Genomic DNA, 25,199 nt, shown 5'->3' with positions numbered 1-25,199 from the left:
ACTGTAGGGATAGCATACTGTGTGTAGCCATGTACCGTGAGGACATCATACCGTGTGGGGGGCAGTAGTGGATTCACACTATTTGTGGGGTACTCTGTGAGGATGCTGACAGTAGTACCGTACTGTGTGGGAACATAATGGGCTTCACTAGGCGCAGTATTTCTGTGTGGGCACATATATAGGTGTGGGTGAGGCTAGGGAAGTGGTTTAGTGCAGACCAGAAATGTCCACGGTGCACTCCACAGTATGTGTCCCTCATTCCTGTCTTTCAGAGATGTGTGATATCTGTTGTGTGAGACCATGGCAACTCACTGGATTAATAAAGTGCTGGGGTCTTGGGTTCAAATCCCACCAGGGACAACATCTGCAAGGAGTTTTGTACGTTCACCCCGTGTTTGCGTGGGTTTCCTCCCTCACTCCTTTCACTTAGAGATAGGGGGGAAATGTAAAAAAATGATGGTGATGGTCCGGTGTATAAGCCTGCAGATTATGATGGTGCTATGTAAGGAAATAAACCACGTGCGTACTAAAAAAGGGCATGTGAAAACATTGGCCACAATGCCTGCATCTTTCTGTCATACTGCAGGTGGCGGGAGGCTAATATAACGCTGTCACTAGCAGGGGAGTACCGGCTCTGACCACCAGGGCGCACTACAGTTATCCTTGTGTGGGCTGACTCCTTCTTACAGACTGAAACCATAGAGTCAGATAGTGTTGTTGTCTCACGTGAAATTGACCCGGAAGCGGAAGTGCTTCTATTTCCTCTGCTTTTCCCGGTGTTGGCGGCTGTGCGGTTGGTTCTAGTGCGAAGACCCTGAGCGCTGTGTGTGGATTTTTTTTCAGTGGCTCAGTCCCCAGTGAGCTGCCATCATGTACGACGCGGAGGAGGGTAAGAGGCTGCTGGGGCGAAGTGTATGCGCCATCATGGCCGACGTGTGTGCTGATAGTGACTGCTTTCTATTGCAGACATGCAGTATGATGAGGAGGATGATGAGATCACTCCAGATCTATGGCAGGAGGCTTGTTGGATTGTGATCAGGTAAGCCAGGTGCCCAGCCCTCCCCTGGAGGGTGATGTGTACAGATCCCAGGAGATCGAATTTACAAGATCTCTGCTTGCTTTCAGTAATGGTGGCCTGTACATTTAGACTAGAGGTTCCTAATCGTCCACTGACACCCCAAAAGGGAAGGTTAGGGGATTGGACAAAAATATCTTTTTGTGTATTTTTCACTTTGGTGAAACCTTAGTTCCTAACTAAAGAAATGCAAGGGTGGCATTTGGCTAGAAGATCCCACCAGTGCTCATTTGGCAAGGGTTATATGGCTAGTATGATATGTCAGCAGCGGTGGTAGGAAAGTATTGTTACCCAGCTGACGGATTTGTTTGGCTTTTTTCAAATAACCGCTTTGGTCAGCAGTAGGATCTTCACTGATCAGACGCTGGTGTGACGTCTGCCATCCTGGGCCCGTTCCTGGTGTGACGTCTGCCATCCTGGGCCCGTTCCTGGTGTGACGTCTGCCATCCTGGGCCCGTTCCTGGTGTGACGTCTGCCATCCTGGGCCCGTTCCTGGTGTGACGTCTGCCATCCTGGGCCCGTTCCTGGTGTGACGTCTGCCCGGTCCTGGTCCTGGGCCCGTTCCTGGTGTGACGTCTGCCCGGTCCTGGTCCTGGGCCCGTTCCTGGTGTGACGTCTGCCCGGTCCTGGTCCTGGGCCCGTTCCTGGTGTGACGTCTGCCCGGTCCTGGTCCTGGGCCCGTTCCTGGTGTGACGTCTGCCCGGTCCTGGTCCTGGGCCCGTTCCTGGTGTGACGTCTGCCCGGTCCTGGTCCTGGGCCCGTTCCTGGTGTGACGTCTGCCCGGTCCTGGGCCCGTTCCTGGTGTGACGTCTGCCCGGTCCTGGGCCCGTTCCTGGTGTGACGTCTGCCCGGTCCTGGGCCCGTTCCTGGTGTGACGTCTGCCCGGTCCTGGGCCCGTTCCTGGTGTGACGTCTGCCCGGTCCTGGGCCCGTTCCTGGTGTGACGTCTGCCCGGTCCTGGGCCCGTTCCTGGTGTGACGTCTGCCCGGTCCTGGGCCCGTTCCTGGTGTGACGTCTGCCCGGTCCTGGGCCCGTTCCTGGTGTGACGTCTGCCCGGTCCTGGGCCCGTTCCTGGTGTGACGTCTGCCATCCTGGGCCCGTTCCTGGTGTGACGTCTGCCCGGTCCTGGGACTTATTCATTTTTACGCACTTATATAGCGCCACTAATTCTACAGTGCTTTACAGACATTAGTGACACTGTCCCCGTTGGAGCTCACAATCTAAATTCCCTATCAGTATGTCTTTGGAATGTGGGAGGAAACCAGAGAACCTGGAGGAAACCCACACAAACTCATTACAGATTTTGCCCTTGGTGGGATTTGAACCCAGGACCCCAGTGGTGCAATGCTGCAGTGCTAACCACTGTGCCACCGTGGTATGATGTCTGCTATCCTTCACCTCATTTTTGTGTGAAGACCTCCATCTTGGGCCTGTTCCTGGTATGATGACCCCAATCCTTAGGCTGGGTTCACACTGCGTTATGTGAACCCGTTTAACGGACTATGTTACACCGCGGCATAACGCGGTGTAACGTAGTCCGTTAACACTGCCAGAATGGGCGTGAGCTAGCGATGTGCCATCATTGAGTGACGGACCCGAGAAGCGGGCTGCAGCGTTTCTGGGTCCGTCACTAGTAGCGCACTGCTAGCGCAGATGGAGCTAGCAGATGCTCCATCTGCGCTAGCGCAGTGCCAAAGTTGGCACTTGCGTTAGTGCAGTCCGTTTAACGGATTTGTTGAACGGACTGCACAACGCAAGTGTGAACCTAGCCTTAACCCCATTCTGGTAACATAACAAAATAAACAATTCTTACCTTCCTCCGCCCTCAACGTAATGTGTCAGGCAGCCGTCATCTGGCTTCAGTATGTCAGCACGGCACCAAATGATGTCCCTGCCATGCGCCGCTTATGACTGGCATGCCAATGTCAACTGCTGGCCCCTGATTTACTGGCAGCATGTATAATAGCACAGGGAGCCCATGGGTCTGTGTACTACCATACACTTCAGCAGAATTTACATTTTCGGATGCACATCCAGCTGAAGTAGGCATCAGCGGGCCTCACCCCCTAGGGTCGCATCACTAGACACTTTAGATCTTGTGACAGGTCGTTTTTATGTCCGATCCTGCAGGAAAGGTATGGAGGTAGAGACAAGACAACCCTGTACATGTTATGGTAACTCATCTTGGTATTTTCTGTCATTCTTGCCTCTCTTCAGCTCCTATTTTGATGAGAAGGGGTTGGTACGTCAACAACTTGATTCATTTGATGAGTTCATTCAGATGTCTGTGCAGAGAATTGTGGAGGATGCCCCACCGATAGATCTACAAGCTGAAGCTCAGCACACCTCAGGAGAAGTAGAAGAACCGGTAGGTCTCAGTCATGTAGAGCAGATGAGAAGTGAATCTACTATAGCAGTCATACATTTATTAACTCCAGCCCTGTGCAATAGCAAATAGCAGGTTTAGTATATGTGTAGATTGTAATGTGGGGCAGTTCTTTGGAAGGCTTGATTATTTACTTATTGTTTTTTATTACTTAAAGGGAATCTATCTTAAGATTTTTGCTACCCCATATGAGAGCAACATGATGTAGGGACTGAGATCCTGATTTCTGCAATATATCTCTTATTGTGCTGCTTGTTCTACTTGTGATACAAATCACTGTTTCATCTGATGTACACCTACCACCTCTGAATGCTGAGCTCTGTATAATCCCGCCCACACCACTGATTGGCAGATTTTTGTATACACTGTGCATAGGCAGAAAGCTGACAATATGTGACATTCCATTTATCCTCTTCCTGCCGCTCCACTACCAATTTCTGCACTTTTGTTTTTCCTACACCTCCAAGAGCCATAGCTTTTTTTATTTATTTTCCATCAACATTGCCATACAAGGGCTGTTTTTTTTTTTGTTTGTTTTTTTTTGTTTTTTTGCACGACAGGTTGTAGTTCAGAATTATAACATTCATATAATCATAAAATGTTCTGGGAAAACGAGAGAAAAATAATGTAATTACAGTAAAAGTTGTACGGGGGTAAAATGTTTCGTTTTTTTTTTTTTTTTGCGTAGAGGGGGCAGGAAGGGTGTTATTAGTTTTTCCCACATTCATTGTGTGGTAATAATTACCTGGCAACTTGATTCTCCAGATCAGTATGATTATGATGATGCCAAACTTAAAATTTGTGTGTGTGAGGGGAGTAAATGTAAACGATGACAAAAATATTCCTCCCTCTTTATCCCCATCAGCACACTGAGATCATCATTGTGCGGTCCTGATGCTTGCCATGGTAATTGCTGGCCAAATAGCGGCCTTAGAGTCTGTCGGTTATAGTAACCTGTTCAGAAGTCATTTAGGTGGTAAGAATACACTTTTTCATTTGTGTCATGCCAATTTACAGTAATTGCTGAAAATCACCTGAAGGGTTAATAAACTACCTGACAGCAGTTTTCAGTATGTTGAGGGGTGCTGTTTTTAAAATGGTATCACGCTTGCAATTATTTCTCGGGCATGCACCGTGCGCGCTGCCCTGGAACTTACAATAGGTGATGTAAGTAGATCGCGCCTGCGCACAGCGGAAACCTCAGATCCCACCCCGCACTGCGTTATGATGTATTCACACTGTGGGGTTGGGAATCTGGCGCCTGCGCAGTGGAGCGTTTCTCCGTGCTCCATTGAAGGTAGTGCCGATGTCTTGCGAGACTTCGGCACTATCTTCAATGGAGCCCGATTCCCAGCCCCGCAGTATGAATACATCATAACACACTGTGGGGCGGGATCTGGGGCCTCGGCTCCACCAAGGTGACAGTGACATCACGACAGAGAGGAGGCAGCGCCTGGTGGGATGATGCGAGGCGCTTGAGTCGGGGAAATCATACCTCCCTGACTCAATAGAGGTATGGCGCCAAATTTATAAAACTCATTATTTCAGCGTTTCTAGGTATAATAAACATAAGAGCCACCTTCACAGAATGCAGCCTTAGTGCTCCTGAAGGTGGCTCTTTTACTTAAAAACGCCCTGGGGGGGTGACAGATTCCCTTTAACTTTACTGTTCTGATAAATTATAGTGTGCCACGAAAAAATAGTCTCAAAATCACTGGGATTTGTTGAAGCATTCCTGAGTTGTTACCACATAAAGTGACACTAGTCAGATTTCAAAAATTTGGCCCGGTCACTAAGAGGTTAAGACCTGTAACATTTTTGTTTTGCCGTAGGTCGGCTTGTTTGAAGCTTATTTTTTGCATGGCGATGCAGACTATCTTTTTTTTTTTTTTTTTGTATTCGTACCATTTTGGGGTACATGCAATGTTTTGGTCTCCTTTTTTTTCTTGCTATTTTACCATACAGGTTAAATAACTTCATAATTTGACAGACCCAATGACTTTCCCCAACGCATCAATACCAATTCGGCCACGTGCACATGTTCAGTATTTTACCTCCGCATTTGTAAGCGTGCCAATCTGGGTCCTCCTCGTTGAGATGCTGCAGCAGCTGGATTTTGTGAGGGTGCCATTTGTGAGTAGCTAATATCCGCCGAAGGGATGTTCGACTGATGTCAGATCAGCACACTGAATTTGCTTAATGGGCAAAATGAAAATTGGAACAGGACCCTCCGTTTTAAGAGAACATTATGTTCAGTGATGAGGCAAATTTTTTTGGGTGGGCCATTTATATGGATACACCTAAATAACATGGGAATGTTAATGGATCCAAAATGGCCAACTTCAAAATGGTCGCCATGGTCACCACTAGTGATGAGCGAGTATACTCGTTGCTCGGGTTTTCCAGAGCACACTCAGGTGGTCTCCGAGTATTTGTAACTGCTCGGAGATTTAGTTTTCCTTGCCGTAGCTGAATGATTTGCAGCTACTAGACAGCTTGATTACATGTGGGGATTCCCTAGCAACCAGGCAGCCCCCACATGTACTCAGGCTGGCTAGTAGCTGTAAATAATGCAGCTGTGTCAACAAAAAGTAAATCTCGGGGCACTAACAAATACTCGGAGACCATCCGAGCATGCTCTGGAAAACCCGATCAACGACTACACTTGCTCATCACTCGTCACCACCCATGTTGAAAAGTTTTCCCTCTCCTATATACTAATGTTCCACAAACAGGAAGTTGATATCACAAACCATTCCCATTTTAATTAGGTGTATCCATATGCATGGCCCCCCTGTATAAGTGAATAAAGTAAATAAATAAATGAAAAATTGTGAGGCGTTTCTCACATATTTTAGACCAGCCAGTGCACCAGCAGAACAGAGTAAAAGTCTGACATGCAGGGAGCGACTGTAGAAGATGGTGCAGTATCTCAATATCAATGCCATCAGGGGTGGTTTGGACCCTTTTGCATTTTGGTCTTTAAAAATGGAAGAGTGGCCTAAACTCGCCTGTCACTCCTTGGAGGTTTTGTCATGCCCGGCAGCCAGTGTTCTCTCAGAACGTGTCTTCAGCGCTGCTGGTGGTGTCCTGATGGATAAGCGCAGTGTAGACCACCTAACTTTCATCAACAACAAGTCATGGATCTCCAATAACTTTTGCACCCCAGTTTGACTGGGTAGACTAGGCGATTGTGTAGTTTTTAGCGTGCTGCATTGATCTTGCCTTATTGCGGTCTGTGACACATTTGTGGTGTCTTCTGTGCCGGCTGTTGCTGCTGCTGATGTTACTAACAATCTTATGAAATGGGGAGACTCCAAGTTGGATCTCCGTCTTATGGGCTGCCTGTAGTGGAAGGGGTGTCATAGCCCCATTGTATTGTTTTTACTGTGCTGCAATTGAAAATGTCTGTAAAGCACTGTGTAATAAATGGCGCTATATAAGTCCGTAAAATAAATCAATAAAACAAATTGATGACACTTTTCCTGGTGCCTGCCTCTAATTTTTGGAAATGTTTGAACTCTAAGTTGGGTCTCCTTCATGTGTGTTGCCTGAATTTGGCAGGGCTCTCAGATCACCACTCCTCTAACCTTTCCCACCCCTTCCCCTCATTAGACGTCCCTCCATCCACCCTGCTCATCATACAGCACTACTATCTTAGCCAAAAGCATTACAGCAAATGTGATCATGTAACAAACTGTGGCCAAATTTTGCTGATTTATTTATTTTTGTTCGGTTGTCCGAACATGAGTCTGCTACGTATATGCTATGTTTGTACCGAATTTGAGATTGGCAAACGTATTCCAAACAAGTTTTCTCATCTCGAGTCTCTACTATACTTTTCCTCTGACTGTCCCACTCCTGCTTTTGGCTTACAAATACTGAGGTAAAAAGCTCACCAAATACTGTGAGCACCTTATGGTTTTTATTTCTTTTGAATTTGGGAAAGGTGGGCTGATTTTACTCATATTTGAAAAAAAAAAAGTGCTTGTTCTATGTACTTCACTACCACACCAGTGTAGTATATAGAGAAAATGATGGTCATAGGCTTCACAGTAACACCAGGATGCCAGCCATGTGGGTTTCATCATGACACTGGCATGGCAATTTATTAGCACCATCAATCATAGTCCTGGAGACCAGTGGACACCTGAAAACGTGTGCTTCTTCAATGCTGCTGCTATCTGTGGCATTTATTAAAGGTGCTAAACAGTAGTGATCAGAGCTGGCTCTAGTAGCTGCTGTGAGAGGCAGATGCGGGCGGTATAACACAACTCCTGAGCCCGCTGCTTACTCCTGCACCCTCTACATGGTTTATTAGTATGTCATTTAGAGGGAAGGGGGTCAATGTGCGCAACTGTACCATAGACACCCACGATGGTATCGTATATAGGCCGGGTGATTTGTCTTTGAGTTACTCTTCAGGACATTTTTTCCGTGTCTGCTATTCTGTGATGGAATACTGCAGTAAGTTTGTGTTAAACTGTCTCTTTCTTGCTTATGTGTCTTCTACTTCATTTATATCTTGACTTTTGTATTGATTTTACAGCCACGATTCCTACTGAAGTTTGAGCAAATCTACCTGTCTAAACCTACACACTGGGAAAGAGATGGTGCCCCTTCACCAATGATGCCGAATGAAGCAAGACTTAGAAATCTAACGTAAGAATGTTAATATCATAGGATGGAAGTAGAAGATTGAAGTCTCTCCCACACTCATACTCTTCCTATAGAATTGATCATCTCGTGTGTCTGAGATAGAGCACTCGCATTGTGAGCCTCATTTGGGCACGGGGTTGATGTGAGTGCTGATCTCTGTACATCACTGCAGGCAACACACAATAATTACCGTGTTTTTCTGACTATTTCTGACTATGTTTGTTGCGCCTTCTTTTCTGCAGTCAGGAAGATCACAGCAGTGCCAGATCTCCCAACTGCTTTCTTAAATGATTGGGCAGAGCATTCATAAAGCGCTGTGCCCCGATCACTGACAGCTATGCTGCCACATAGTTCTGTCTCGCTGCTGACACTCATCTATGTGACCCTTGCTGAGCGGAGATACTAGACTAGTATGCTAGCAAGTCATGGAAAGCTTCTGCTCACACAAGGATCAATATACTGAATCTTTGGTACATAAGCTTAAGAAAAACAAAAAGAATTGTCACACATTAAGCTAACCATAGCAAGAGACTCTGTCTCTGAGACAGAAGTCAGTCTACTGTATTTCCAAGGGTTAAATTCTGTCTGTGCACTTTATAGGATATAATGTCTTCAAAAGGAGATTTGTAGTTAAAATTCTGCGCTGCCGCTAAGATGAATTTCAGGAGAGTAAAGTTGATTCACAGTGGTTTTATTCAACGCGTTTCAGGGGTCTCATGCCCCCTTCATCAGGAAATACCACCTGGTGGTGGTATTTCCTGATGAAGTGGGCATGAGACCCCTGAAACGCGTTGAATAAAACCACTGTGAATCAACTTTACTCTCCTGAAATTCATCTTAGCGGCAGCGCAGAATTTTAACTACAAATCTCCTTTTGAAGACATTATTTTCTCTGGTCGGTGAAGACCTGTGGATCTGCAGCAGCCGCTATCTATATGCTTTAATCTCATCCTAACCGGGTGAGCAAATTTTGGTATATGTTCTCCTCTTTGCAACGTGGATAAGACCCTATTGCGCTCTTTGTCTCCCCATTGTTTTACACTTTATAGGATACACATAGGTCCTTGGTTGGCCAGATATATTAGAAGCAAAAAAGAAAAAAAAATGCAGATAGCACTCACCGGACTTTAAAACTTCATCCTTTATTCAAACTTTAAAATGTCATGGCCACAGGAACAGGTTGCTGGGATGTGCGAGCTGGTGTAAGACAACGGCCGTTTCGCGCTGCTCAGCACTTCAACGGGTTTAGACTCATATGCACTCCATTCAGCATATGGTTGTCTGGCCCCACAGCAGTGCCGTTATATATTTTTCTTTCTTGTTTTAGATGTATTAGAAGCCAGAAATTGAAGACACCATGCAAATAGTTGACTCCACAATAAATGTACTTATGTTCTTCATGACCAAAACTACTAAAGTGAACTGTTTTGGGACTTCCTGTCACTGTTGGGGACGGTATAAAATGCCCTTTACTTTTTGGTTCAACCTCCAAATGTACTTTATCATTAGACCACACGTATACAAGTATGCATCCAACTTCTGTTACCACTGTAGAATAAAACATTACTCACCTATTCTACCCTAGGCACTCAGAAACCAGGTATAACGCTACACCACCAACGTTACTGACATTAACCGCTCCACATCTATACATTCTCAGTGATCTTTTGGTTAATATCAAATATTTTTTTCCTCTCTTCTGCTGTTTAAATCTATATATCTTTACCATCCAAAAAAGTGCTATAGATACCTGGTTCTTTTATTTATTTCTTTTTTTGTTTTGATTTTCAGTTCATCTTACTTTCTTGTTGCTTTTCCCACATTGGCCCTGATTTAAGGGACTTTACTATATTCCATGGTTTGTTAAAGGTTTTGGAAATATAAGCTTTTCAAACTGGTTATTTTCCAAAATGCATCATTTTTCTATTGCAGACTTGTGTATCTAGCCATTTACCTGCCTTTTTATTGCTGCTCACAATCTATTTTGTCCTTTTCTGGGCTTCTGCCCTGCTCAAGCATGTGCAGATGTTTTCTGTGGTTAATGGGTTATGTTCGGAGGCCAGGGTGCGGCACAACCAATCATGAGTAGTGCTCATAACCCTGTGCAAAGGGCAAATGCCACCGTTATATAAAGGAGAAAGACTGGTAACTGTCTGCCTGTGCTGTGGCTAAGAACGGATAGTGAATGCTTTTTCCGTGCCGAAGTGACTGCTGGCTATTACTGCACTTGCCTCATCAGACCGCTTTCTAGTCACATAGTAGAAGCCAGCGCAGTCTTGGAAGAAGCCCTCGTTATCTGTTCTCAGCCAAAGTGCAGGCAGACAGCTGTATATAACATGGCCCATGTGTCTGAGTAGTGTTATGAGCGCTACTCCTATGGTTGTGTACTCCAAGGACCCCACGTGCATAAGCCATTTACTACAGAAAATGTGCACATGTTGGACAAGCCTGCTACTGAACAAACTAGATTGTTAGCACCAAGAAGACAAGTGATCAGACTATATAGGCAAGTCTGTAATTAAATGATGTCTTTTCGAAAATGTACTGCATTTGAAAAGTTCTTTTATAGACTGTTATCAAGTTAAAATGACCAAAATCTAGGTCTTGCTTTGGAATTAGCCCTTCGACATGTGGTTTCTGTGTACGTCATAATAGTTTTTTCTTCCTGTGTTTAAGGTATTCAGCCCCACTTTATGTGGATATTACAAAAACCGTTGTGAAAGAAGGGGACGACCAAATCCAAACTCAACATCAAAAGACCTTTATTGGAAAGATCCCAATCATGTTGCGCTCCACTTATTGTCTTTTAAATGGCCTCACTGATCGTGATCTTTGTGAGTTAAATGAGTGCCCGCTGGATCCCGGAGGTTACTTTATTATCAATGGATCTGAAAAGGTAATTTTGCTATTAGTCTTCTCTCTACCACAGTGGTCATTCTTGCTGTCCACTTGGACGGTATTTGTATTGTACCCCAGGCTACAGATCTTGAACTGTCTGCATTGTCCTTATCTTGCCTCTCTACGTTGCTTTATTTATATCTGCCAAGCTTATTGATTAGGTTTGTTTCACTGATTCTGGAATATTTCCTTTTTTCTTCTTTTATGCCCCTCCATTCCAAAGGAATAAAGCAAATTTCTTTATCGCCTCTCATTGGGGGACACAGGAACCATGGGTGTATGCTGCTGCCACTAGGAGGCTGCCACTATGCAAATAAAAAAGTTAGTTCCTCCTCTGCAGTGTACACCCCACCGACTGGCATTATACTCTTCAGTTTTAGCTTAGTGTCAGTAGGAGGTGGACACGGGTCTTTCATTAGACCCTTATCTACCTCAATGTGCGTCGTTTCCTTTACAGGTTTCCCGGAGGGATACAGGGTGAGCAGTCACACCTGTAGTCCCACAAAACGGACTATGAGTACGGCGTGTACTGCCACCCCGTATCCTCATAGATCCCTCTCCAGGACCAAGATCCTAGCACAGAAGCGTGCTCAGAAGTCCGGTCCTGGTTCCGTCCCCCACCCACTCGCCCACCAGAGCCTGTCGGTCGGCGGAGACGAGGACGTCCATTAGCCCCTGGACGTCTCACCCCCTTTTAAGGTTAGTACCGGCGTGGGATGTTTTTAGGTGAGTATTCTCTCCCTTCCCATCCCAGATCTTTGTTAGGGGGGTTCTTGTTAGAGGCTCCCTGTCGTTTTCTTACCCGGTCATTGACTGTATCTTCCAGTGACGGCCGGTATTCTTTCTCCTCCCTTTCTGACAGGGGCCTTCTGTCTCAGCGCGGGGCCCCTTTTAGGCCACCGCGCTCTTATCCCCTGTGGCCGGATCCCTAGACCGGCGGGGACACATCCTCAGCGCAACAGCCCTGCAGGCGGTCGCGCCGCTTCTCGCTGCGGCGCATTGTTCTGGCGCCGCAGGGAGTTGTTATCTGCGGCCCCTTCTGCGGCGCAGCTCTGCAGGCGCTCGCGCCGCTTTCCCCTGCGGCGCATCGCTCTGGCGCCGCAGGAGGGTGTTTTCTGCGGCGCCCTTCAGCGGCGCAGCCTAGCAGGCCGCGGCGCCTGCGGCTCAGCCTTCCTCTCGCCGCATCGTTCCGGTGCGCTATTTCGGCGCCGCGGCTTCTTTTCTCGGCCGCCGGTGCCTAATTTAGGCCCCGGCTTCGGCCGGGGCCTACTTCCAGTTTGTCGGCCTCTCCATTTCCGCCCCTGCAGGCGGGCTTTTTCCCGCCCGACATTCTGCGCCCTGCCCACCGGCGCCTCTGCGTCTGGCTCCACCCCCTTCCTCGTGGATCTCTCGGCCGGTGTGCACCGCTTCTCTCAGCAGCAGCAGCAGCCCTCGCAGTGCCTCACACAGCGCGCCACGCTCCTTCACTCGCATCTTCTGTGGCTCAGCATCGCAGAATCAGCACCTCAGGGAAGTCCTCCGCCGAGGACAAGTGGGACATCTTCCAGGACCGGGTCCGTGAGTAGCTGCACTGCAGACTGACACCCTTCTCTGCCCCACTGTCCCCTAACCCACTGGCATCTTCAGGGATCTCTCAAAATGTCTTCTAAAGGGGGCCGCTCTCGTCCCCCTACTTCTTCATCTTCTGCCTTAGTCACGTACTTTGCATGTTCGTCCTGTAACAGCAAACTTCCCTCAGGTCAGTCCTCCCCGCTGTGTCAGTCCTGCAGCAACCCAATTGTTCCCACCGCCCAGGATCCTCCGGCTGTTCCGCCCGAGAGTGATCCCCCCATCCCAGGCTGGGCCGCCTCTCTGTCCCAATCGGTGGCCGATTTAACACGGGTATCTCAAACCCTGGTGTCCGCGCTGGATCGGTTACCCCTGCAGACCCCTGCCGTGGCCAGCGGGTCGCAGGAACCGCCGCCCGAGACCTCCTTGCTAAGCTACAAAAGGTCCAGACAGGAACGTCGGTCTGAGTCCTCTTCGCGTTCCATCTCGCCGCACGGCCCTCCCCCGCGATTGGTGTCCCACCGATCCTCCTCCCCTGAGTCAGGCGAGGCATTATCTGATGGGCCCTCAGAGGATATTTCGGAGCTGGATCCTAACCAGATCGCCACCATGAGTGAGACGGTCCAGAACCTCATTCGGGCTATAAACCAAACCTGTGGCATTCAGGATCCCGCTACGGAACCCGCAGATCAGGCGGTTTCGTTTAGACGGGCCAAACCACCTTCAAAATTTTTCGCTCCTCATCCTGAATTTGAGGAAATCCTGGCCAGAGAGAGAGAGAATCCAACCAGACGTTTTCAGAGGGGAAAATGCCTGGGGGTGTTATATCCGTTTTCACCAGAACTTACCGCCAATTGGACGGTCTCTCCCTCGGTGGATCCCCCTGTTTCCAGGCTGTCCACCAACACGGTGCTTCCACTGTCCGGCGGAGCGTCTCTGAAGGATTCTAACGACAGAGTTATAGAATCCTTTGCGAAATCTGCCTTTGAAGCGGCTTCAGCAGTGCTATGCCCAGCCTTTGCTTCCACCTGGGCTTCAAAATCCATCTCAAAATGGGCCAAGGATCTACGGCGAGGTATCCTTGACGGGGCACCTCCTGCGCAATTGGCGGAACTTGCCAACCAGATTTCCCACGCTGGTGAATACCTGGTTTCCGCCTCCCTGGATGTCGCGTCGTGTGCGGCTCAGGCTTCCAGCAATGCCGTTGCCATCCGCCGGACCGTTTGGCTCAAGGCCTGGCAGGCAGACTTGTCCTCCAAAAAGTTCCTCACTAGTCTGCCCTTCCAGGGCTCTCGTCTCTTTGGTTCCCAGCTGGACCAAATCATTAAGGACGCCACCGGGGGTACAAGTTCTCTTCTCCCCCAGGCTAAACCTCGTCGCCCTCCTCCTAGACGGCAGTTTCGCTCTTTTCGGCCTTTTCGGCGCTTCGCTGCGTCGAACTCCTTTTCCCAGCAGCAACAGAGGCCACAGGCACGTCAAGAGAGGAAGGCGGTGTCCTTCAGGCCCACTCCGTCCTGGCGTCCTCCCTTTTCCCAGGGTAGATCGTCCAGGCCCAGGACTGGAAGATCCACCTCCGCATGACTCTTGGCAAGACTCCAGCCCAACTCCCAAGTTGGGGGGCCGTCTTCTCCGTTTCAGGGACGTCTGGATTTCCGCAGTAGAGGATGCATGGGTCAGGGAAGTTGTATCCTCGGGATACAAAATAGAGTTCGCCTCCCGACCCAGGGATCGTTTCTTCCAATCCCGTCCTCCAAAAGATCCCGCTCTGGTTCCGAGCTTCTTCGCAGCCATCGCTTCTCTGCTCAAATCCGGGGTAATCGTTCCCGTCCCAGAAAAGGAACGGTACACAGGCTTCTACTCGAACCTCTTTGTGGTACCGAAAAAAGACGGCAAGGTTCGTCCCATTCTGGACCTCAAATTGCTGAACAGGAGGGTTCACCTGAGACACTTCAGGATGGAATCCCTTCGTTCAGTAATTGCTTCCATGGAGGCTCAGGAATTTCTATGCTCTATAGATATCCAGGACGCCTACCTACATGTTCCGATATTTCCCGGACATCACCGTTTCCTGCGCTTCGCAGTGCAACAAGATCATTTTCAGTTCGTCGCCCTGCCGTTCGGCCTCGCAACCGCGCCAAGGGTGTTCACGAAAATCATGGCGGCGCTGATGGCCATCTTAAGAGTCAGAGGCTTGGTTCTGTTTCCATACCTCGACGACATCCTCATCAAGGCTCCGTCCTTTGCTCAGGCCCACGAAAGCCTGTCCATTGTTCTCGACACGTTATCTCGTTTCGGGTGGCTGGTCAACCGGAAAAAGTCCTGCCTTATTCCTTCTCAGCGCATCATCTTTCTGGGCATGCTTTTCGACACTCATCAGTCCAGAGTCTTCCTTCCCAAGGACAAGAGATCCACCCTTTGTCGGGACATACGCTTGCTCCAGGGTCCTCGGCCTCCCTCCCTCCGATCGGCCATGAAGGTTCTGGGGAGGATGGTAGCTACCTTGGAAGCGATTCCCTTCGCACAATTCCATTCTCGACCCCTTCAGCAAGCCATTCTGTCTCAGTGGGACAGGTCGGTCTTCTCCCTGGATCGGCCGATCAGACTCTCCTTTCGGGTCAAGCGGTCTCTCAACTGGTTTATGACGTCACCTCTCATCTCCCAGGGCAGGTCCTTCCTTCCGGTTCACTGGCAGGTGGTGACAACGGACGCCAGCCTGATCGGCTGGGGTGCGGTTTTTCGCCACCTGACGGTTCAGGGCCGTTGGTCGCCGCAGGAGTCTTCTCTGCCGATCAACGTCCTCGAAATTCGGGCCATCTTTCTGTCCCTCCGCCATTGGGAAAGGATCCTCAGGGGCCTTCCAGTCCGGGTCCAGACGGACAACGCCACGGCTGTGGCATATGTCAACCATCAGGGGGGGACTCAGAGCTCCTTGGCCCTTGCCGAGGTATCCAAGATCCTCCTTTGGGCAGAGGCAATGGTTCCGGTGATATCCGCGGTGCATATCCCCGGCGTGGAAAACTGGGCCGCCGACTTCCTCATCCGCGAGGGTCTTGCGGCAGGGGAATGGTCCTTGCATCCGGAGGTCTTCCATCAGATTTGTCTTCGATGGGGAACTCCGGATGTGGATCTCACGGCGTCTCGAATCAACAGGAAGGTTCCGCAGTTCGTCTCCAGGTCCCGCGATCCTCTCGCAGTGGGCGTCGATGCTCTGGCCATTCCTTGGTCACAGTTCGAGCTGCCCTACCTGTTCCCACCCCTTCCATTACTTCCCAAACTTTTGAAGAAGATCAAAGCGGAAGGGGTGCCGGTCATTCTGATCGCCCCGGATTGACCCAGGAGAGCTTGGTTCGCGGAGCTCGTCAACCTTCTCGCGGACGCTCCCTGGCGCCTTCCAGACAGGCCCGATCTGCTGTCCCAGGGTCCGATCTGCCACCCGAATTCTCGGTCGCTCAGTTTAACGGCGTGGCTGTTGAGACCGCGGTTCTAAGAGCGTCCGGCCTTTCGGACCGGGTGATTCACACCATGATTCAGGCTCGGAAGCCTTCTTCTTCCAGGATCTACTACCGCACCTGGAAGGCCTACTTCCGTTGGTGCGAGTCCAACCGCGTTCCGCCTATGGTTTTTTCCCTGCCTTCTCTTTTGGCCTTCCTTCAGGCAGGGCTGGATTCGGGCCTGGCTCTTAGTTCCCTGAAGGGTCAGGTCTCGGCGCTTTCCATCCTCTTTCAGAAGACCTTGGCCTCTCGGCCACAGGTTAAGACCTTCTTTCAGGGGGTAGCCCACGCCGTCCCGCCGTACAGGGCCCCTGTGGAGGCATGGGACCTAAACCTGGTACTGGACGTTTTAAAGGTTTCTCCCTTTGAACCTCTTAGGGAGATTCCTCTATCAGTTTTATCTTGGAAGGTGGCTTTTCTTGTGGCCATCACGTCCATTCGCCGCGTTTCCGAGCTGGCGGCACGGTCTTGCCGCCCTCCGTTTTTGGTCATTCACCAGGACAAGGTGGTCTTCCGACCCCCACCTTCTTTTCTTCCTAAGGTGGTTTCCACCTTCCACCTCAACGAGGACATCGTTCTACCTTCCTTTTGTCCAGCTCCGACTCATCCTCTGGAGCGATCGTTAAACAAGCTAAACCTCGTCAGGGCAGTGAGGATTTATCTGGATAGAACATCCTCTTTCCGGAAGACGGATTCCTTTTTCGTCATTCCTGATGGCACGCGCAGAGGCCAGCCGGCTTCTAAAGCGACTATTGCTCGATGGATCAGAATGGCAATTTTGGAGGCTTACCGGGTCAAGAACAGAGTGCCCCCTCCTGGGATTAAGGCTCACTCTACCCGGGCAGTCGGCGCCTCCTGGGCGGTGCACCACAGGGCTTCCGCCCTACAGCTTTGCAAAGCGGCAACTTGGTCTTCCATCCACACGTTCGCCAAATTTTACAAGGTCCATACCTATGCATCGGCGGACGCCAGCCTAGGCAGAAGGATCCTGCAGTAGGCAGTGGTGAGTCCTCTGACCTGATGGAAGTCTGTTTTTCCCGCCCTTGGGACTGCTTTGGGACGTCCCATGGTTCCTGTGTCCCCCAATGAGAGGCGATAAAGAAAACAGGATTTTTGGTTGCTTACCGTAAAATCTGTTTCTTGAAGCCTCCATTGGGGGACACAGCTCCCTCCCAATGTTTTCTGTTGTTATCTGTTCTATGACTGTTCTCACGTTACAGTTCTCAAGTTTGTGGTTATGGTTTTTCAACCTTGTTACTTATCTCCTACTGCTTTCTCACTAACTGAAGAGTATAATGCCAGTCGGTGGGGTGTACACTGCAGAGGAGGAGCTAACTTTTTTATTTGCATAGTGTCAGCCTCCTAGTGGCAGCAGCATACACCCATGGTTCCTGTGTCCCCCAATGGAGGCTTCAAGAAACAGATTTTACGGTAAGCAACCAAAAATCCTGTTTTAACTTCAACCTTCTAGTCAAATGCCTAAGAACTTCTCTGTGAGTTTTGTTGGGTTTTTTTTTCGGACCGAAGTTCTGTGGTAAATTCTCAGTTGGTTAAAGGTACATTTATAAAAAATAAAAATAAAGCCATAAACAATGTTTCATAATCAGTGGGACTGTGACAACTGGAGGAGGTACTTAGTTTAAATTTAAAAAACAATCCAGGGAAAGGTCCTGTTTAAATTGAAGGTCCCATTTCTGAATTTTCATTCTAAGGAATCTGTGAGGTTACCATACCCTGCATCCCCCTCTCCTATAAAGGCAGTTAGCTATCTTTTAACCCCCTCAGTCTGCATGACGGATGTATATGTGGTGGAGCGAGCCCAGGAGCAGATGCTGGCTACATTATGTAGCTGGCATCTGCCTCTAGCTACCTGCCGAAAGTTTGCCCTCCAAAATCACCGGGGACTCGTTGATCGCTATCTGCAGTTGCGGGGTGTAAATGTTATACATAGTTTTTCAAATGTAATGAGGGGACTATATTTCTAGGGGATGCAAAGTTAGGGTCACCGTGCGTGTAAGTGGGTTGAGTCGCATTGAGAGTTTTTTTTTTTTTTTTAGTAGTGGACATTTTTTAAAAGGCCTAAAAAAGTGTACTGCAGTGTGTGGCCAAGGAGGTAAGGTGTTGGCTGACTTGTGGGACCTTACTGATAGTCTGACCAAAAAGAAAATCTGTTCACTAAAATTAATTGCTGGATGTAGAAGTTGGATTGGACTAGATGGACTAGCTCAACACTGAAAAATAATTAGAAAATATCAAATTTGGATGATCCTGCTGTCTGCACATGAGTTAGGGGAAAACCAATGAGAGCTGATGTTAGGTTGAACCTTAACACTTAGATTAAATTCCCACAATGAGATTTTGGTGAGTTTTTTTTGACACTTCATATTTTCTCTCCACAAAATACATAGAACCATATTTAATATGGAAAATCCACAGCTAAAATAATGAAAATGTGTTTAGTGTGTTTTCACTGTGGTGCCGTACCAAAGACGCATTTAGTCAGTCTGCTCATGACTGTATCAATAAAGTTTTGTCAGAATCAAATACAAGGAGTTATCAAAAACAGAGTAGCTTTATTTAAAACATGACATGCCAAAAGACAAACTGCAGCATCAAAAACATGAAGAAAAACTCCAGTAAAAAAAACTACACACTTGAGAATTTAAGACAGGATGTCACTATATAGAGCTCTGATTAGATAGGACTGTTTATTCTGTGCATACTATCTCTTAAGGTACCGTCACACTAAGCGACGCTGCAGCAATACCGACAACGATGTCGATCGCTGCAGCGTCGCTGTTTGGTCGCTGGAGAGCTGTCACACAGACAGCTCTCCAGTGACCAACGATCCTGAAGTCCCCGGGTAACCAGGGTAAACATCGGGTTACGAAGCGCAGGGCTGCGCTTAGTAACCTGATGTTTACCCTGGTTACCGTTGTAAATGTAAAAAAACAAACACTACATACTTACATTCCGGTGTCTGGTCAGGTCCCTCGCCTGCAGCTTCCCGCACTGACTGAGCGCCGGCTGTAAAGTACAGCGGTGACGTCTCCGCTGTGCTGTGCTTTACGGCCGGCCGGCGCTCACCAGTCAGTGCGGGAAGCTGACGGCGAGGGACCTGACCAGACACCGGAATGTAAGTATGTAGTGTTTGTTTTTTTTACATTTACAACGGTAACCAGGGTAAACATCGGGTTACTAAGCGCAGCCCTGCGCTTAGTAACCCGATATTTACCCTGGTTACCAGTGAAGACATTGCTGAATCGGCATCACACACGCCGATTCAGCGATGTCAGCGGGTGATCCAGTGACAAAATAAAGTGCTGGACTTTCCATAGCGACCAACGATCTCCCAGCAGGGGCCTGATCGTTGGTCGCTGTCACACATAACGATTTCGTTAACGATATCGTTGCTACGTCACAAAAAGCAAGGATATCGTTAACAATATCGTTATATGTGACGGTACCTTTAGTGACACTGGAATCATCCGATTGATCTTTTGCGGGGTACCTGGGAGTCTTTGCAGAGGTAGCTGATCTCTGCGAGCTGCAACACTGTCAACGGTTGCCGGCGGCATTTGGCAGGAGCAGCATACATGTGCACTATGTTGCACAAAGGTTTCGCTTTGGTAAATATATGTACGTCAGGGGTCAGGATGGAGACTCAATTTTGCCAACTAAATTGTGTCCATCAAAACTAAATATAAAAAAGGAAAAACTGTTTGAACGACTGATATGTTGGGCTGAATGCTGAAGTTTCTGAGGATCAAGTCTGAATTTGTCAACCATTCTACTAACTCGCCTCATTCTTTCTTTCTAGGTCTTAATTGCCCAAGAAAAAATGGCAACAAACACAGTATATGTGTTTGCGAAGAAAGATTCAAAGTATGCATACACTGCAGAATGTAGGTCTTGCCTGGAAAACTCATCAAGGCCAACTAGTTCGATATGGGTCAGCATGCTGGCAAGAGGAGGCCAGGTATGGAAGAGTTTTCTTCCTCTCTGTATTTGTCTAGCTTTGTAATTTTCAGACCTAATATTATAGGTTTATTGCAAATACATTGTAGTCGTTTCTCATGTATTAATAAGCAGTCAGCCACATGATCCCCACTTACAAATGTTTTTTTTGTTTGTTTCAGTTGATCAGATATTTTGCCTGAAAATTCAATTTCTTTTAACTAAAAGCTGAATTAATTTTTCTGTGACTGTTTTTTTTTCTCATAAGGGTGCAAAGAAAAGTGCCATTGGCCAACGTATTGTTGCAACATTGCCTTACATTAAACAAGAGGTGCCCATCATCATTGTGTTTCGAGCTTTGGGGTTTGTGTCTGATAGAGACATTCTGGAACATATAATATATGATTTTGAAGATCCCGAAATGATGGAAATGGTAAGTGAGATGACTATCTTATGATTTCTGTGGTCTTGGGTCATTTAACGCCAATATCTGTCCAATTATGCTGAAAGCTGCAGTTCCTTATGTGGTTGAAAATCTACAGCTCTGAATTTTGGGTGTGCTGCCGGGACACCTGCCATTATGCAAGAAATTGATGAGAAATATTACCCGCATGAGGCTGGAAAAATGATTGCAGATTTTGAATTAATACCATAAGTGGGTCCAGCAGGATTGAGGACCTTCCTTAATATTTCCATTATGTTTGGGATCCACTTATTACTTTGACTAAAAAAAAAATCCTGAAGAGGGCTTTGCTCTATAGATAGTTGGCGGGTAAGACTCTGCTCACATCACGATTATGGTCTCTGATTATTATGCTTAGCATAACATGTGCATTAACCCCTTCATGACCCAGCCTATTTTGACCATTTTTTGCAATTCTGACCAGTGTCCCTTTATGAGGTAATAACTCAGGAACGCTTCAACGGATCGTAGCGGTTCTGAGATTGTTTTTTCGTGACATATTGGGCTTCATGTTATTGGTAAATTTAGGTCGATAATTTTTGCGTTTACTAGTGAAAAAAATGGAAATTTGGCTAAAATTTTGAACATTTTGCAATTTTCAAATTTTGAATTTTTATTCTGTTAAGTGAGAGATTTGTGACACAAAATAATTAATAAATAACATTACCCACATGTCTACTTTACATCAGCACAATTTTGGAAAAATTTTTTGCTAGGAAGTTATAAGGGTTAAAATTTGATCAGCGATTTCTCATTTTTAGGCCATGTTCACACAGTGCGTTTTTTATTGCGGAACCGCAGCGGTTTTGCCGCTGCGGTTCCGCAGCTGTTTTCCATGCAGGGTACATAACAATGTAACCCTATGGAAAACAGTCACTGCTGTGCACATGATCCGGAATTTCGTTTAAAAAGCCGCGCAGAATAGCTGCGGCAAAAAAGAAGGAGCATGTCACTTCTTTTTCCTGAACCGCAGCGGTTCTGCACCCATAGACCTCCATTGTGAGGTCAAAACCGCAGTAAAACCCGCAGATCAAAAATATATCTGCGGGTTTTACTGCGATTTGATGTGCAGAACCGCTGCAGCAGGAAGTGCGGGGGAGCGGGCGGAAGTGCGTGGGCGGAGTGTGGCTGCCCCCCCGTGCTCCGATCCCGCCCCCCGTGCTCAAATGCCCCTCCCCCCGTGCTCCGATGCCCCCCCCCCAGTGCTCCGATGCCCTCCCCCGTGCCCTAATCTCCCCCCCCTTATACTTACCCGGCGTCCCGGTGTCCGTCCGGCCGTCTTCTCCCTGGGCGCCGCCATCTTGCAAAATGGCGGGCGCATGCGCAGTGCGCCCGCCGAATCTGCCGGCCGGCAGATTCGCTCCAAAGTGCATTTTGATCACTGAGATAGGTTATATCTCAGTGATCAAAATAAAAAAATAGTAAATGACACCCCCCCCACTTTGTCACCCCCATTGGTAGGGACAATAAAAAAATTAAGATTTTTTTTTTTTTTTCACTAAGGTTAGAATAGGGGTAGGGTTAGGGGTAGGGTTAGGGTTAGAAAACTGCATAAAAAAAAGGATCAAAAAACGCATCAAAAAAGGACCAAAAAAAGGACCTGCGTTTTCTGCCAAGAGCTGCAGTTTTTTAAAAAAACAGTCCTGAAAAAAAAAGGATGGAAATCCTGAACGTGTGAACATACCCTTACAACGAAATTTACAAAACCATTTTTTTAGGGACCACCTCACATTTGAAGTCAGTTTGAGCGGTCTATATGGCTGAAAATACCCAAAAGTGACACCATTCTAAAAACTGCACCCCTCAAGGTGCACAAAACCACATTCAAGAAGTTTATTAACCCTTCAGGTGCTTCAGAGCAGCAGAAGCAACATGGAAGGAAAAAATGAACATTTAACTTTTTAGTCACAAAAATGATATTTTAGCAACAATTTTTTTATTTTCCCAAGGGTAAAAGGAAAAACTGGACACCAAAAGTTATTGTACAATTTGTCCTGAGTACGCCGATACCCCATATGTTGGGGGGAACCACTGTTTGGGTGCACGACAGGGCTCGGAAGGGAAGAAGCGCCATTTGACTTTTTGAATGAAAAATTAGCTCCAATCGTTAGCGGACACCATGTTGCGTTTGGAGAGCCCCTGTGTGCCTAAACATTGGAGCTCCCCCACATGTGACCCCATTTTAGAAACTAGACCCCCCAAGGAACTTATCTAGATGCATAGTGAGCACTTTGAACCCCCAGGTGCTTCACAAATTGATCTGTAAAAATGAAAAAGTACTTTTTTTTTTCACAAAAAATTTCGTTTAGCCACAATTTATTCATTTCCACATGGGCAACAGGATAAACGGATCATAAAATTTATTGGGCAATTTCTCCTGAGTACACCGATACCTCACATGTGGGGGTAAGCCACTGTTTGGGCACACGGCAGGGCTTGGAAGGGAAGGAGCGCCATTTGACTTTTTGAATGAAAAATTAGCTCCAATCGTTAGGGGACACCATGTCGCATTTGGAGAGCCCCTGTGTGCCTAAACATTGGAGCTCCCCTATAAGTGACTTCATTTTGGAAACTAGATGTGCGGTGACCACTTTAACCCCCCACTAATCCTACCCCTAATCCCAACCCTAACTTTAGCACCAACCCTAACCCTAATTTTAGCCCCAACCCTAATGGAAAAACTGGGGCTGGGGGTGTTCAGCGGGGCAGAGGGGAGATCAGTGGGGCAGGGGGGGACATCTGCGGGGTAGGGGGAGACATCAGCGGAGCAGGGGGCGATCCACAGGGCAGGGGGAGATCAGCGGGGGATGGGGAGATCAGCGGGGGAAGGGGAGAGATCAGCGGGTCATGGGGGAGATCAGCGGGGCTGGGGGAAGATTAGCGTGGCAGAGTGGACATCAGCGTGGCAGGGGAAGACATCAGCGGAGCAGGGGGCGATCCACAGATCAGGGCGGTGATCAGGGGGGGGGGGGGAGATTAGGGGGGGCAATCAGTGGGGGAAGATCAGGGGGGCGATCAGGGGGATCACTGGGGCGGGGGCTGTCAGGTGCGATGCAGCAGGAGGAAATGCAGCCGGCAGCAGCAGGGGATGCAGCCGGCAGCAGCAGGGGGGGTGATCTCCGGGGCAGGGAGGAGGGGGTGATCACCAGGGGGCAGGGGGAGGGAGCGAAGGTCGGGGGGCGTGGAATCGCAAGGCAAGGGGGGGGGGGGAAGAGAAGCAGAGGGGAGTACCTGGCGACGGTGATGGCGGCGGTAACTGCAGCAGCGGCGATCGCAGTATATGGCAGGGCAGCATGCAGGCGCCTCGCTGTTCAGCTTCCACGGAAGGCATGAAGCTGGAGAGCGAGGCAGCCATGGTTTTCTCCGCCCCTCCACATCTGAATGGAGAGCTAGCGTCACATGGACGCTAGCTCCAAGCAGATTTGGGGGGTGGTGACAAAGTGGTCACCAGGGCGATCGTAGCCAAGTGGGGGCTAAGCCACCCCCCCTGGGCTAAAGTACAAGTCCCCCTGTACCTGCAGGTCGGGTGCAATTTCAGTTAACCCTTTCACCCGACCTGCAGGAACGCTATCCTGCCATGACGCATACGCTGCGTCACAGGTCGGATTGGCACCGACTTTCATGACGCAGCGTATGCATCATAGGTCAGGAAGGGGTTAAACAATGATGTACAGTTGCGCTTTTTAACCATAGGCTCATGTAATGTAAAAAAAAAAAAATGTTCCACGCACCCTTCTTTTCCCTTTCCTTTTGGTTGCTGTTGTATGGAATGGCATTGTTTGCTCCTCTGTTTCTATTTTCGGTGTGTTTCCAGTAGGCTGACTTATACCATGTTTGTCCCTTGTCAGACTAATGTAACCCTATACACATATTTAGCACATATATCAGGAACTTTCCCAGTATTGTGTGAATATGACCTCACACTGTCCAAAATAAAATGCTTTAATGTATCTCTAGAAATTAAAAGGGAACCTTACAGCTGATACATGCTGTTCGTGAGTCAGGCAACGTATCAAGCACTGGCTGTATGATTTCAGCCAGGTATGTTTAACCCCTTCCTGACATGCACCTTATATGTATTGAGCTGTGTTCTGCCGATGGTCTCCATGTTGATTGCGGGCAAAAAGATGGCCGTGGGGTCACCCAGGTACCGTGGTCGGTAAGCTCAGAGCAGGAGCTTACACGCCGCCTCCCTGCTTGCGATGCACTGTTCTAATATCCTGCAATGCAAAAGCATTTCAGGGTACTAGACCAGCAATCAGTCAGTGGAAAGGTGATGTCTCATACTGGGACAGGGTAAGAAAGTTAAAAAGTTTTAAAGAATTGTAAGAATATATTTTTAAAAAAATCACAAAATAAAGAACAAAAAAAATGAAAAAAAACTAATAACCCCTTTCCGACATTGGGCATAATAATACACCGATGTCAGACACCCTCCCTTTGATGTGGGCTCCGTCACTGAGCCCACATCTTTTCCTGCACATGTCAGCTGATGTGCTGCTAACAGCTGTGGGAGGAATCGCGATCCTTCTGTGGCTGTTAACCTGTTAAATGCCACTGTCAAACTCTGACAGTGGCATTAAGCACGCCTGAAATCCACCAATCTGTGACCCCAGTCACATGATCGCTGGTCCCCTATGGGGTTGGCATGACAACCAGAGGTCTCCTCATAGCAAGTGAGTAATTCTGCTACATACAGGCGATCTGATCATCGCCTGTTTGT

The 25,199-nt window shown here is 48.1% G+C and overlaps 1 protein-coding gene across 1 annotated transcript in view; it reads left to right on the top strand.

The window, feature by feature from the left end:
* Window positions 1-745: 745 nt before the first annotated feature.
* POLR2B (RNA polymerase II subunit B) overlaps window positions 746-25,199 on the top strand; it is a 78,786-nt gene continuing 54,332 nt past the window's right edge. Inside the window, exons 1-7 of the mRNA XM_069742013.1 lie at window positions 746-889; window positions 967-1,039; window positions 3,292-3,442; window positions 8,010-8,122; window positions 10,796-11,015; window positions 19,877-20,035; window positions 20,282-20,446. Coding sequence (XP_069598114.1) covers window positions 871-889; window positions 967-1,039; window positions 3,292-3,442; window positions 8,010-8,122; window positions 10,796-11,015; window positions 19,877-20,035; window positions 20,282-20,446 — 900 coding nt within the window. The 5' untranslated portion in view covers window positions 746-870. The remainder of the gene's footprint in view (window positions 890-966; window positions 1,040-3,291; window positions 3,443-8,009; window positions 8,123-10,795; window positions 11,016-19,876; window positions 20,036-20,281; window positions 20,447-25,199) is intronic.

This window comes from Ranitomeya imitator, chromosome 1 (genome assembly GCF_032444005.1).
Source record: "Ranitomeya imitator isolate aRanImi1 chromosome 1, aRanImi1.pri, whole genome shotgun sequence".
Classification (NCBI taxonomy): domain Eukaryota; kingdom Metazoa; phylum Chordata; class Amphibia; order Anura; family Dendrobatidae; genus Ranitomeya; species Ranitomeya imitator.
This window is presented reverse-complemented; position numbering and strand designations above follow the sequence as displayed.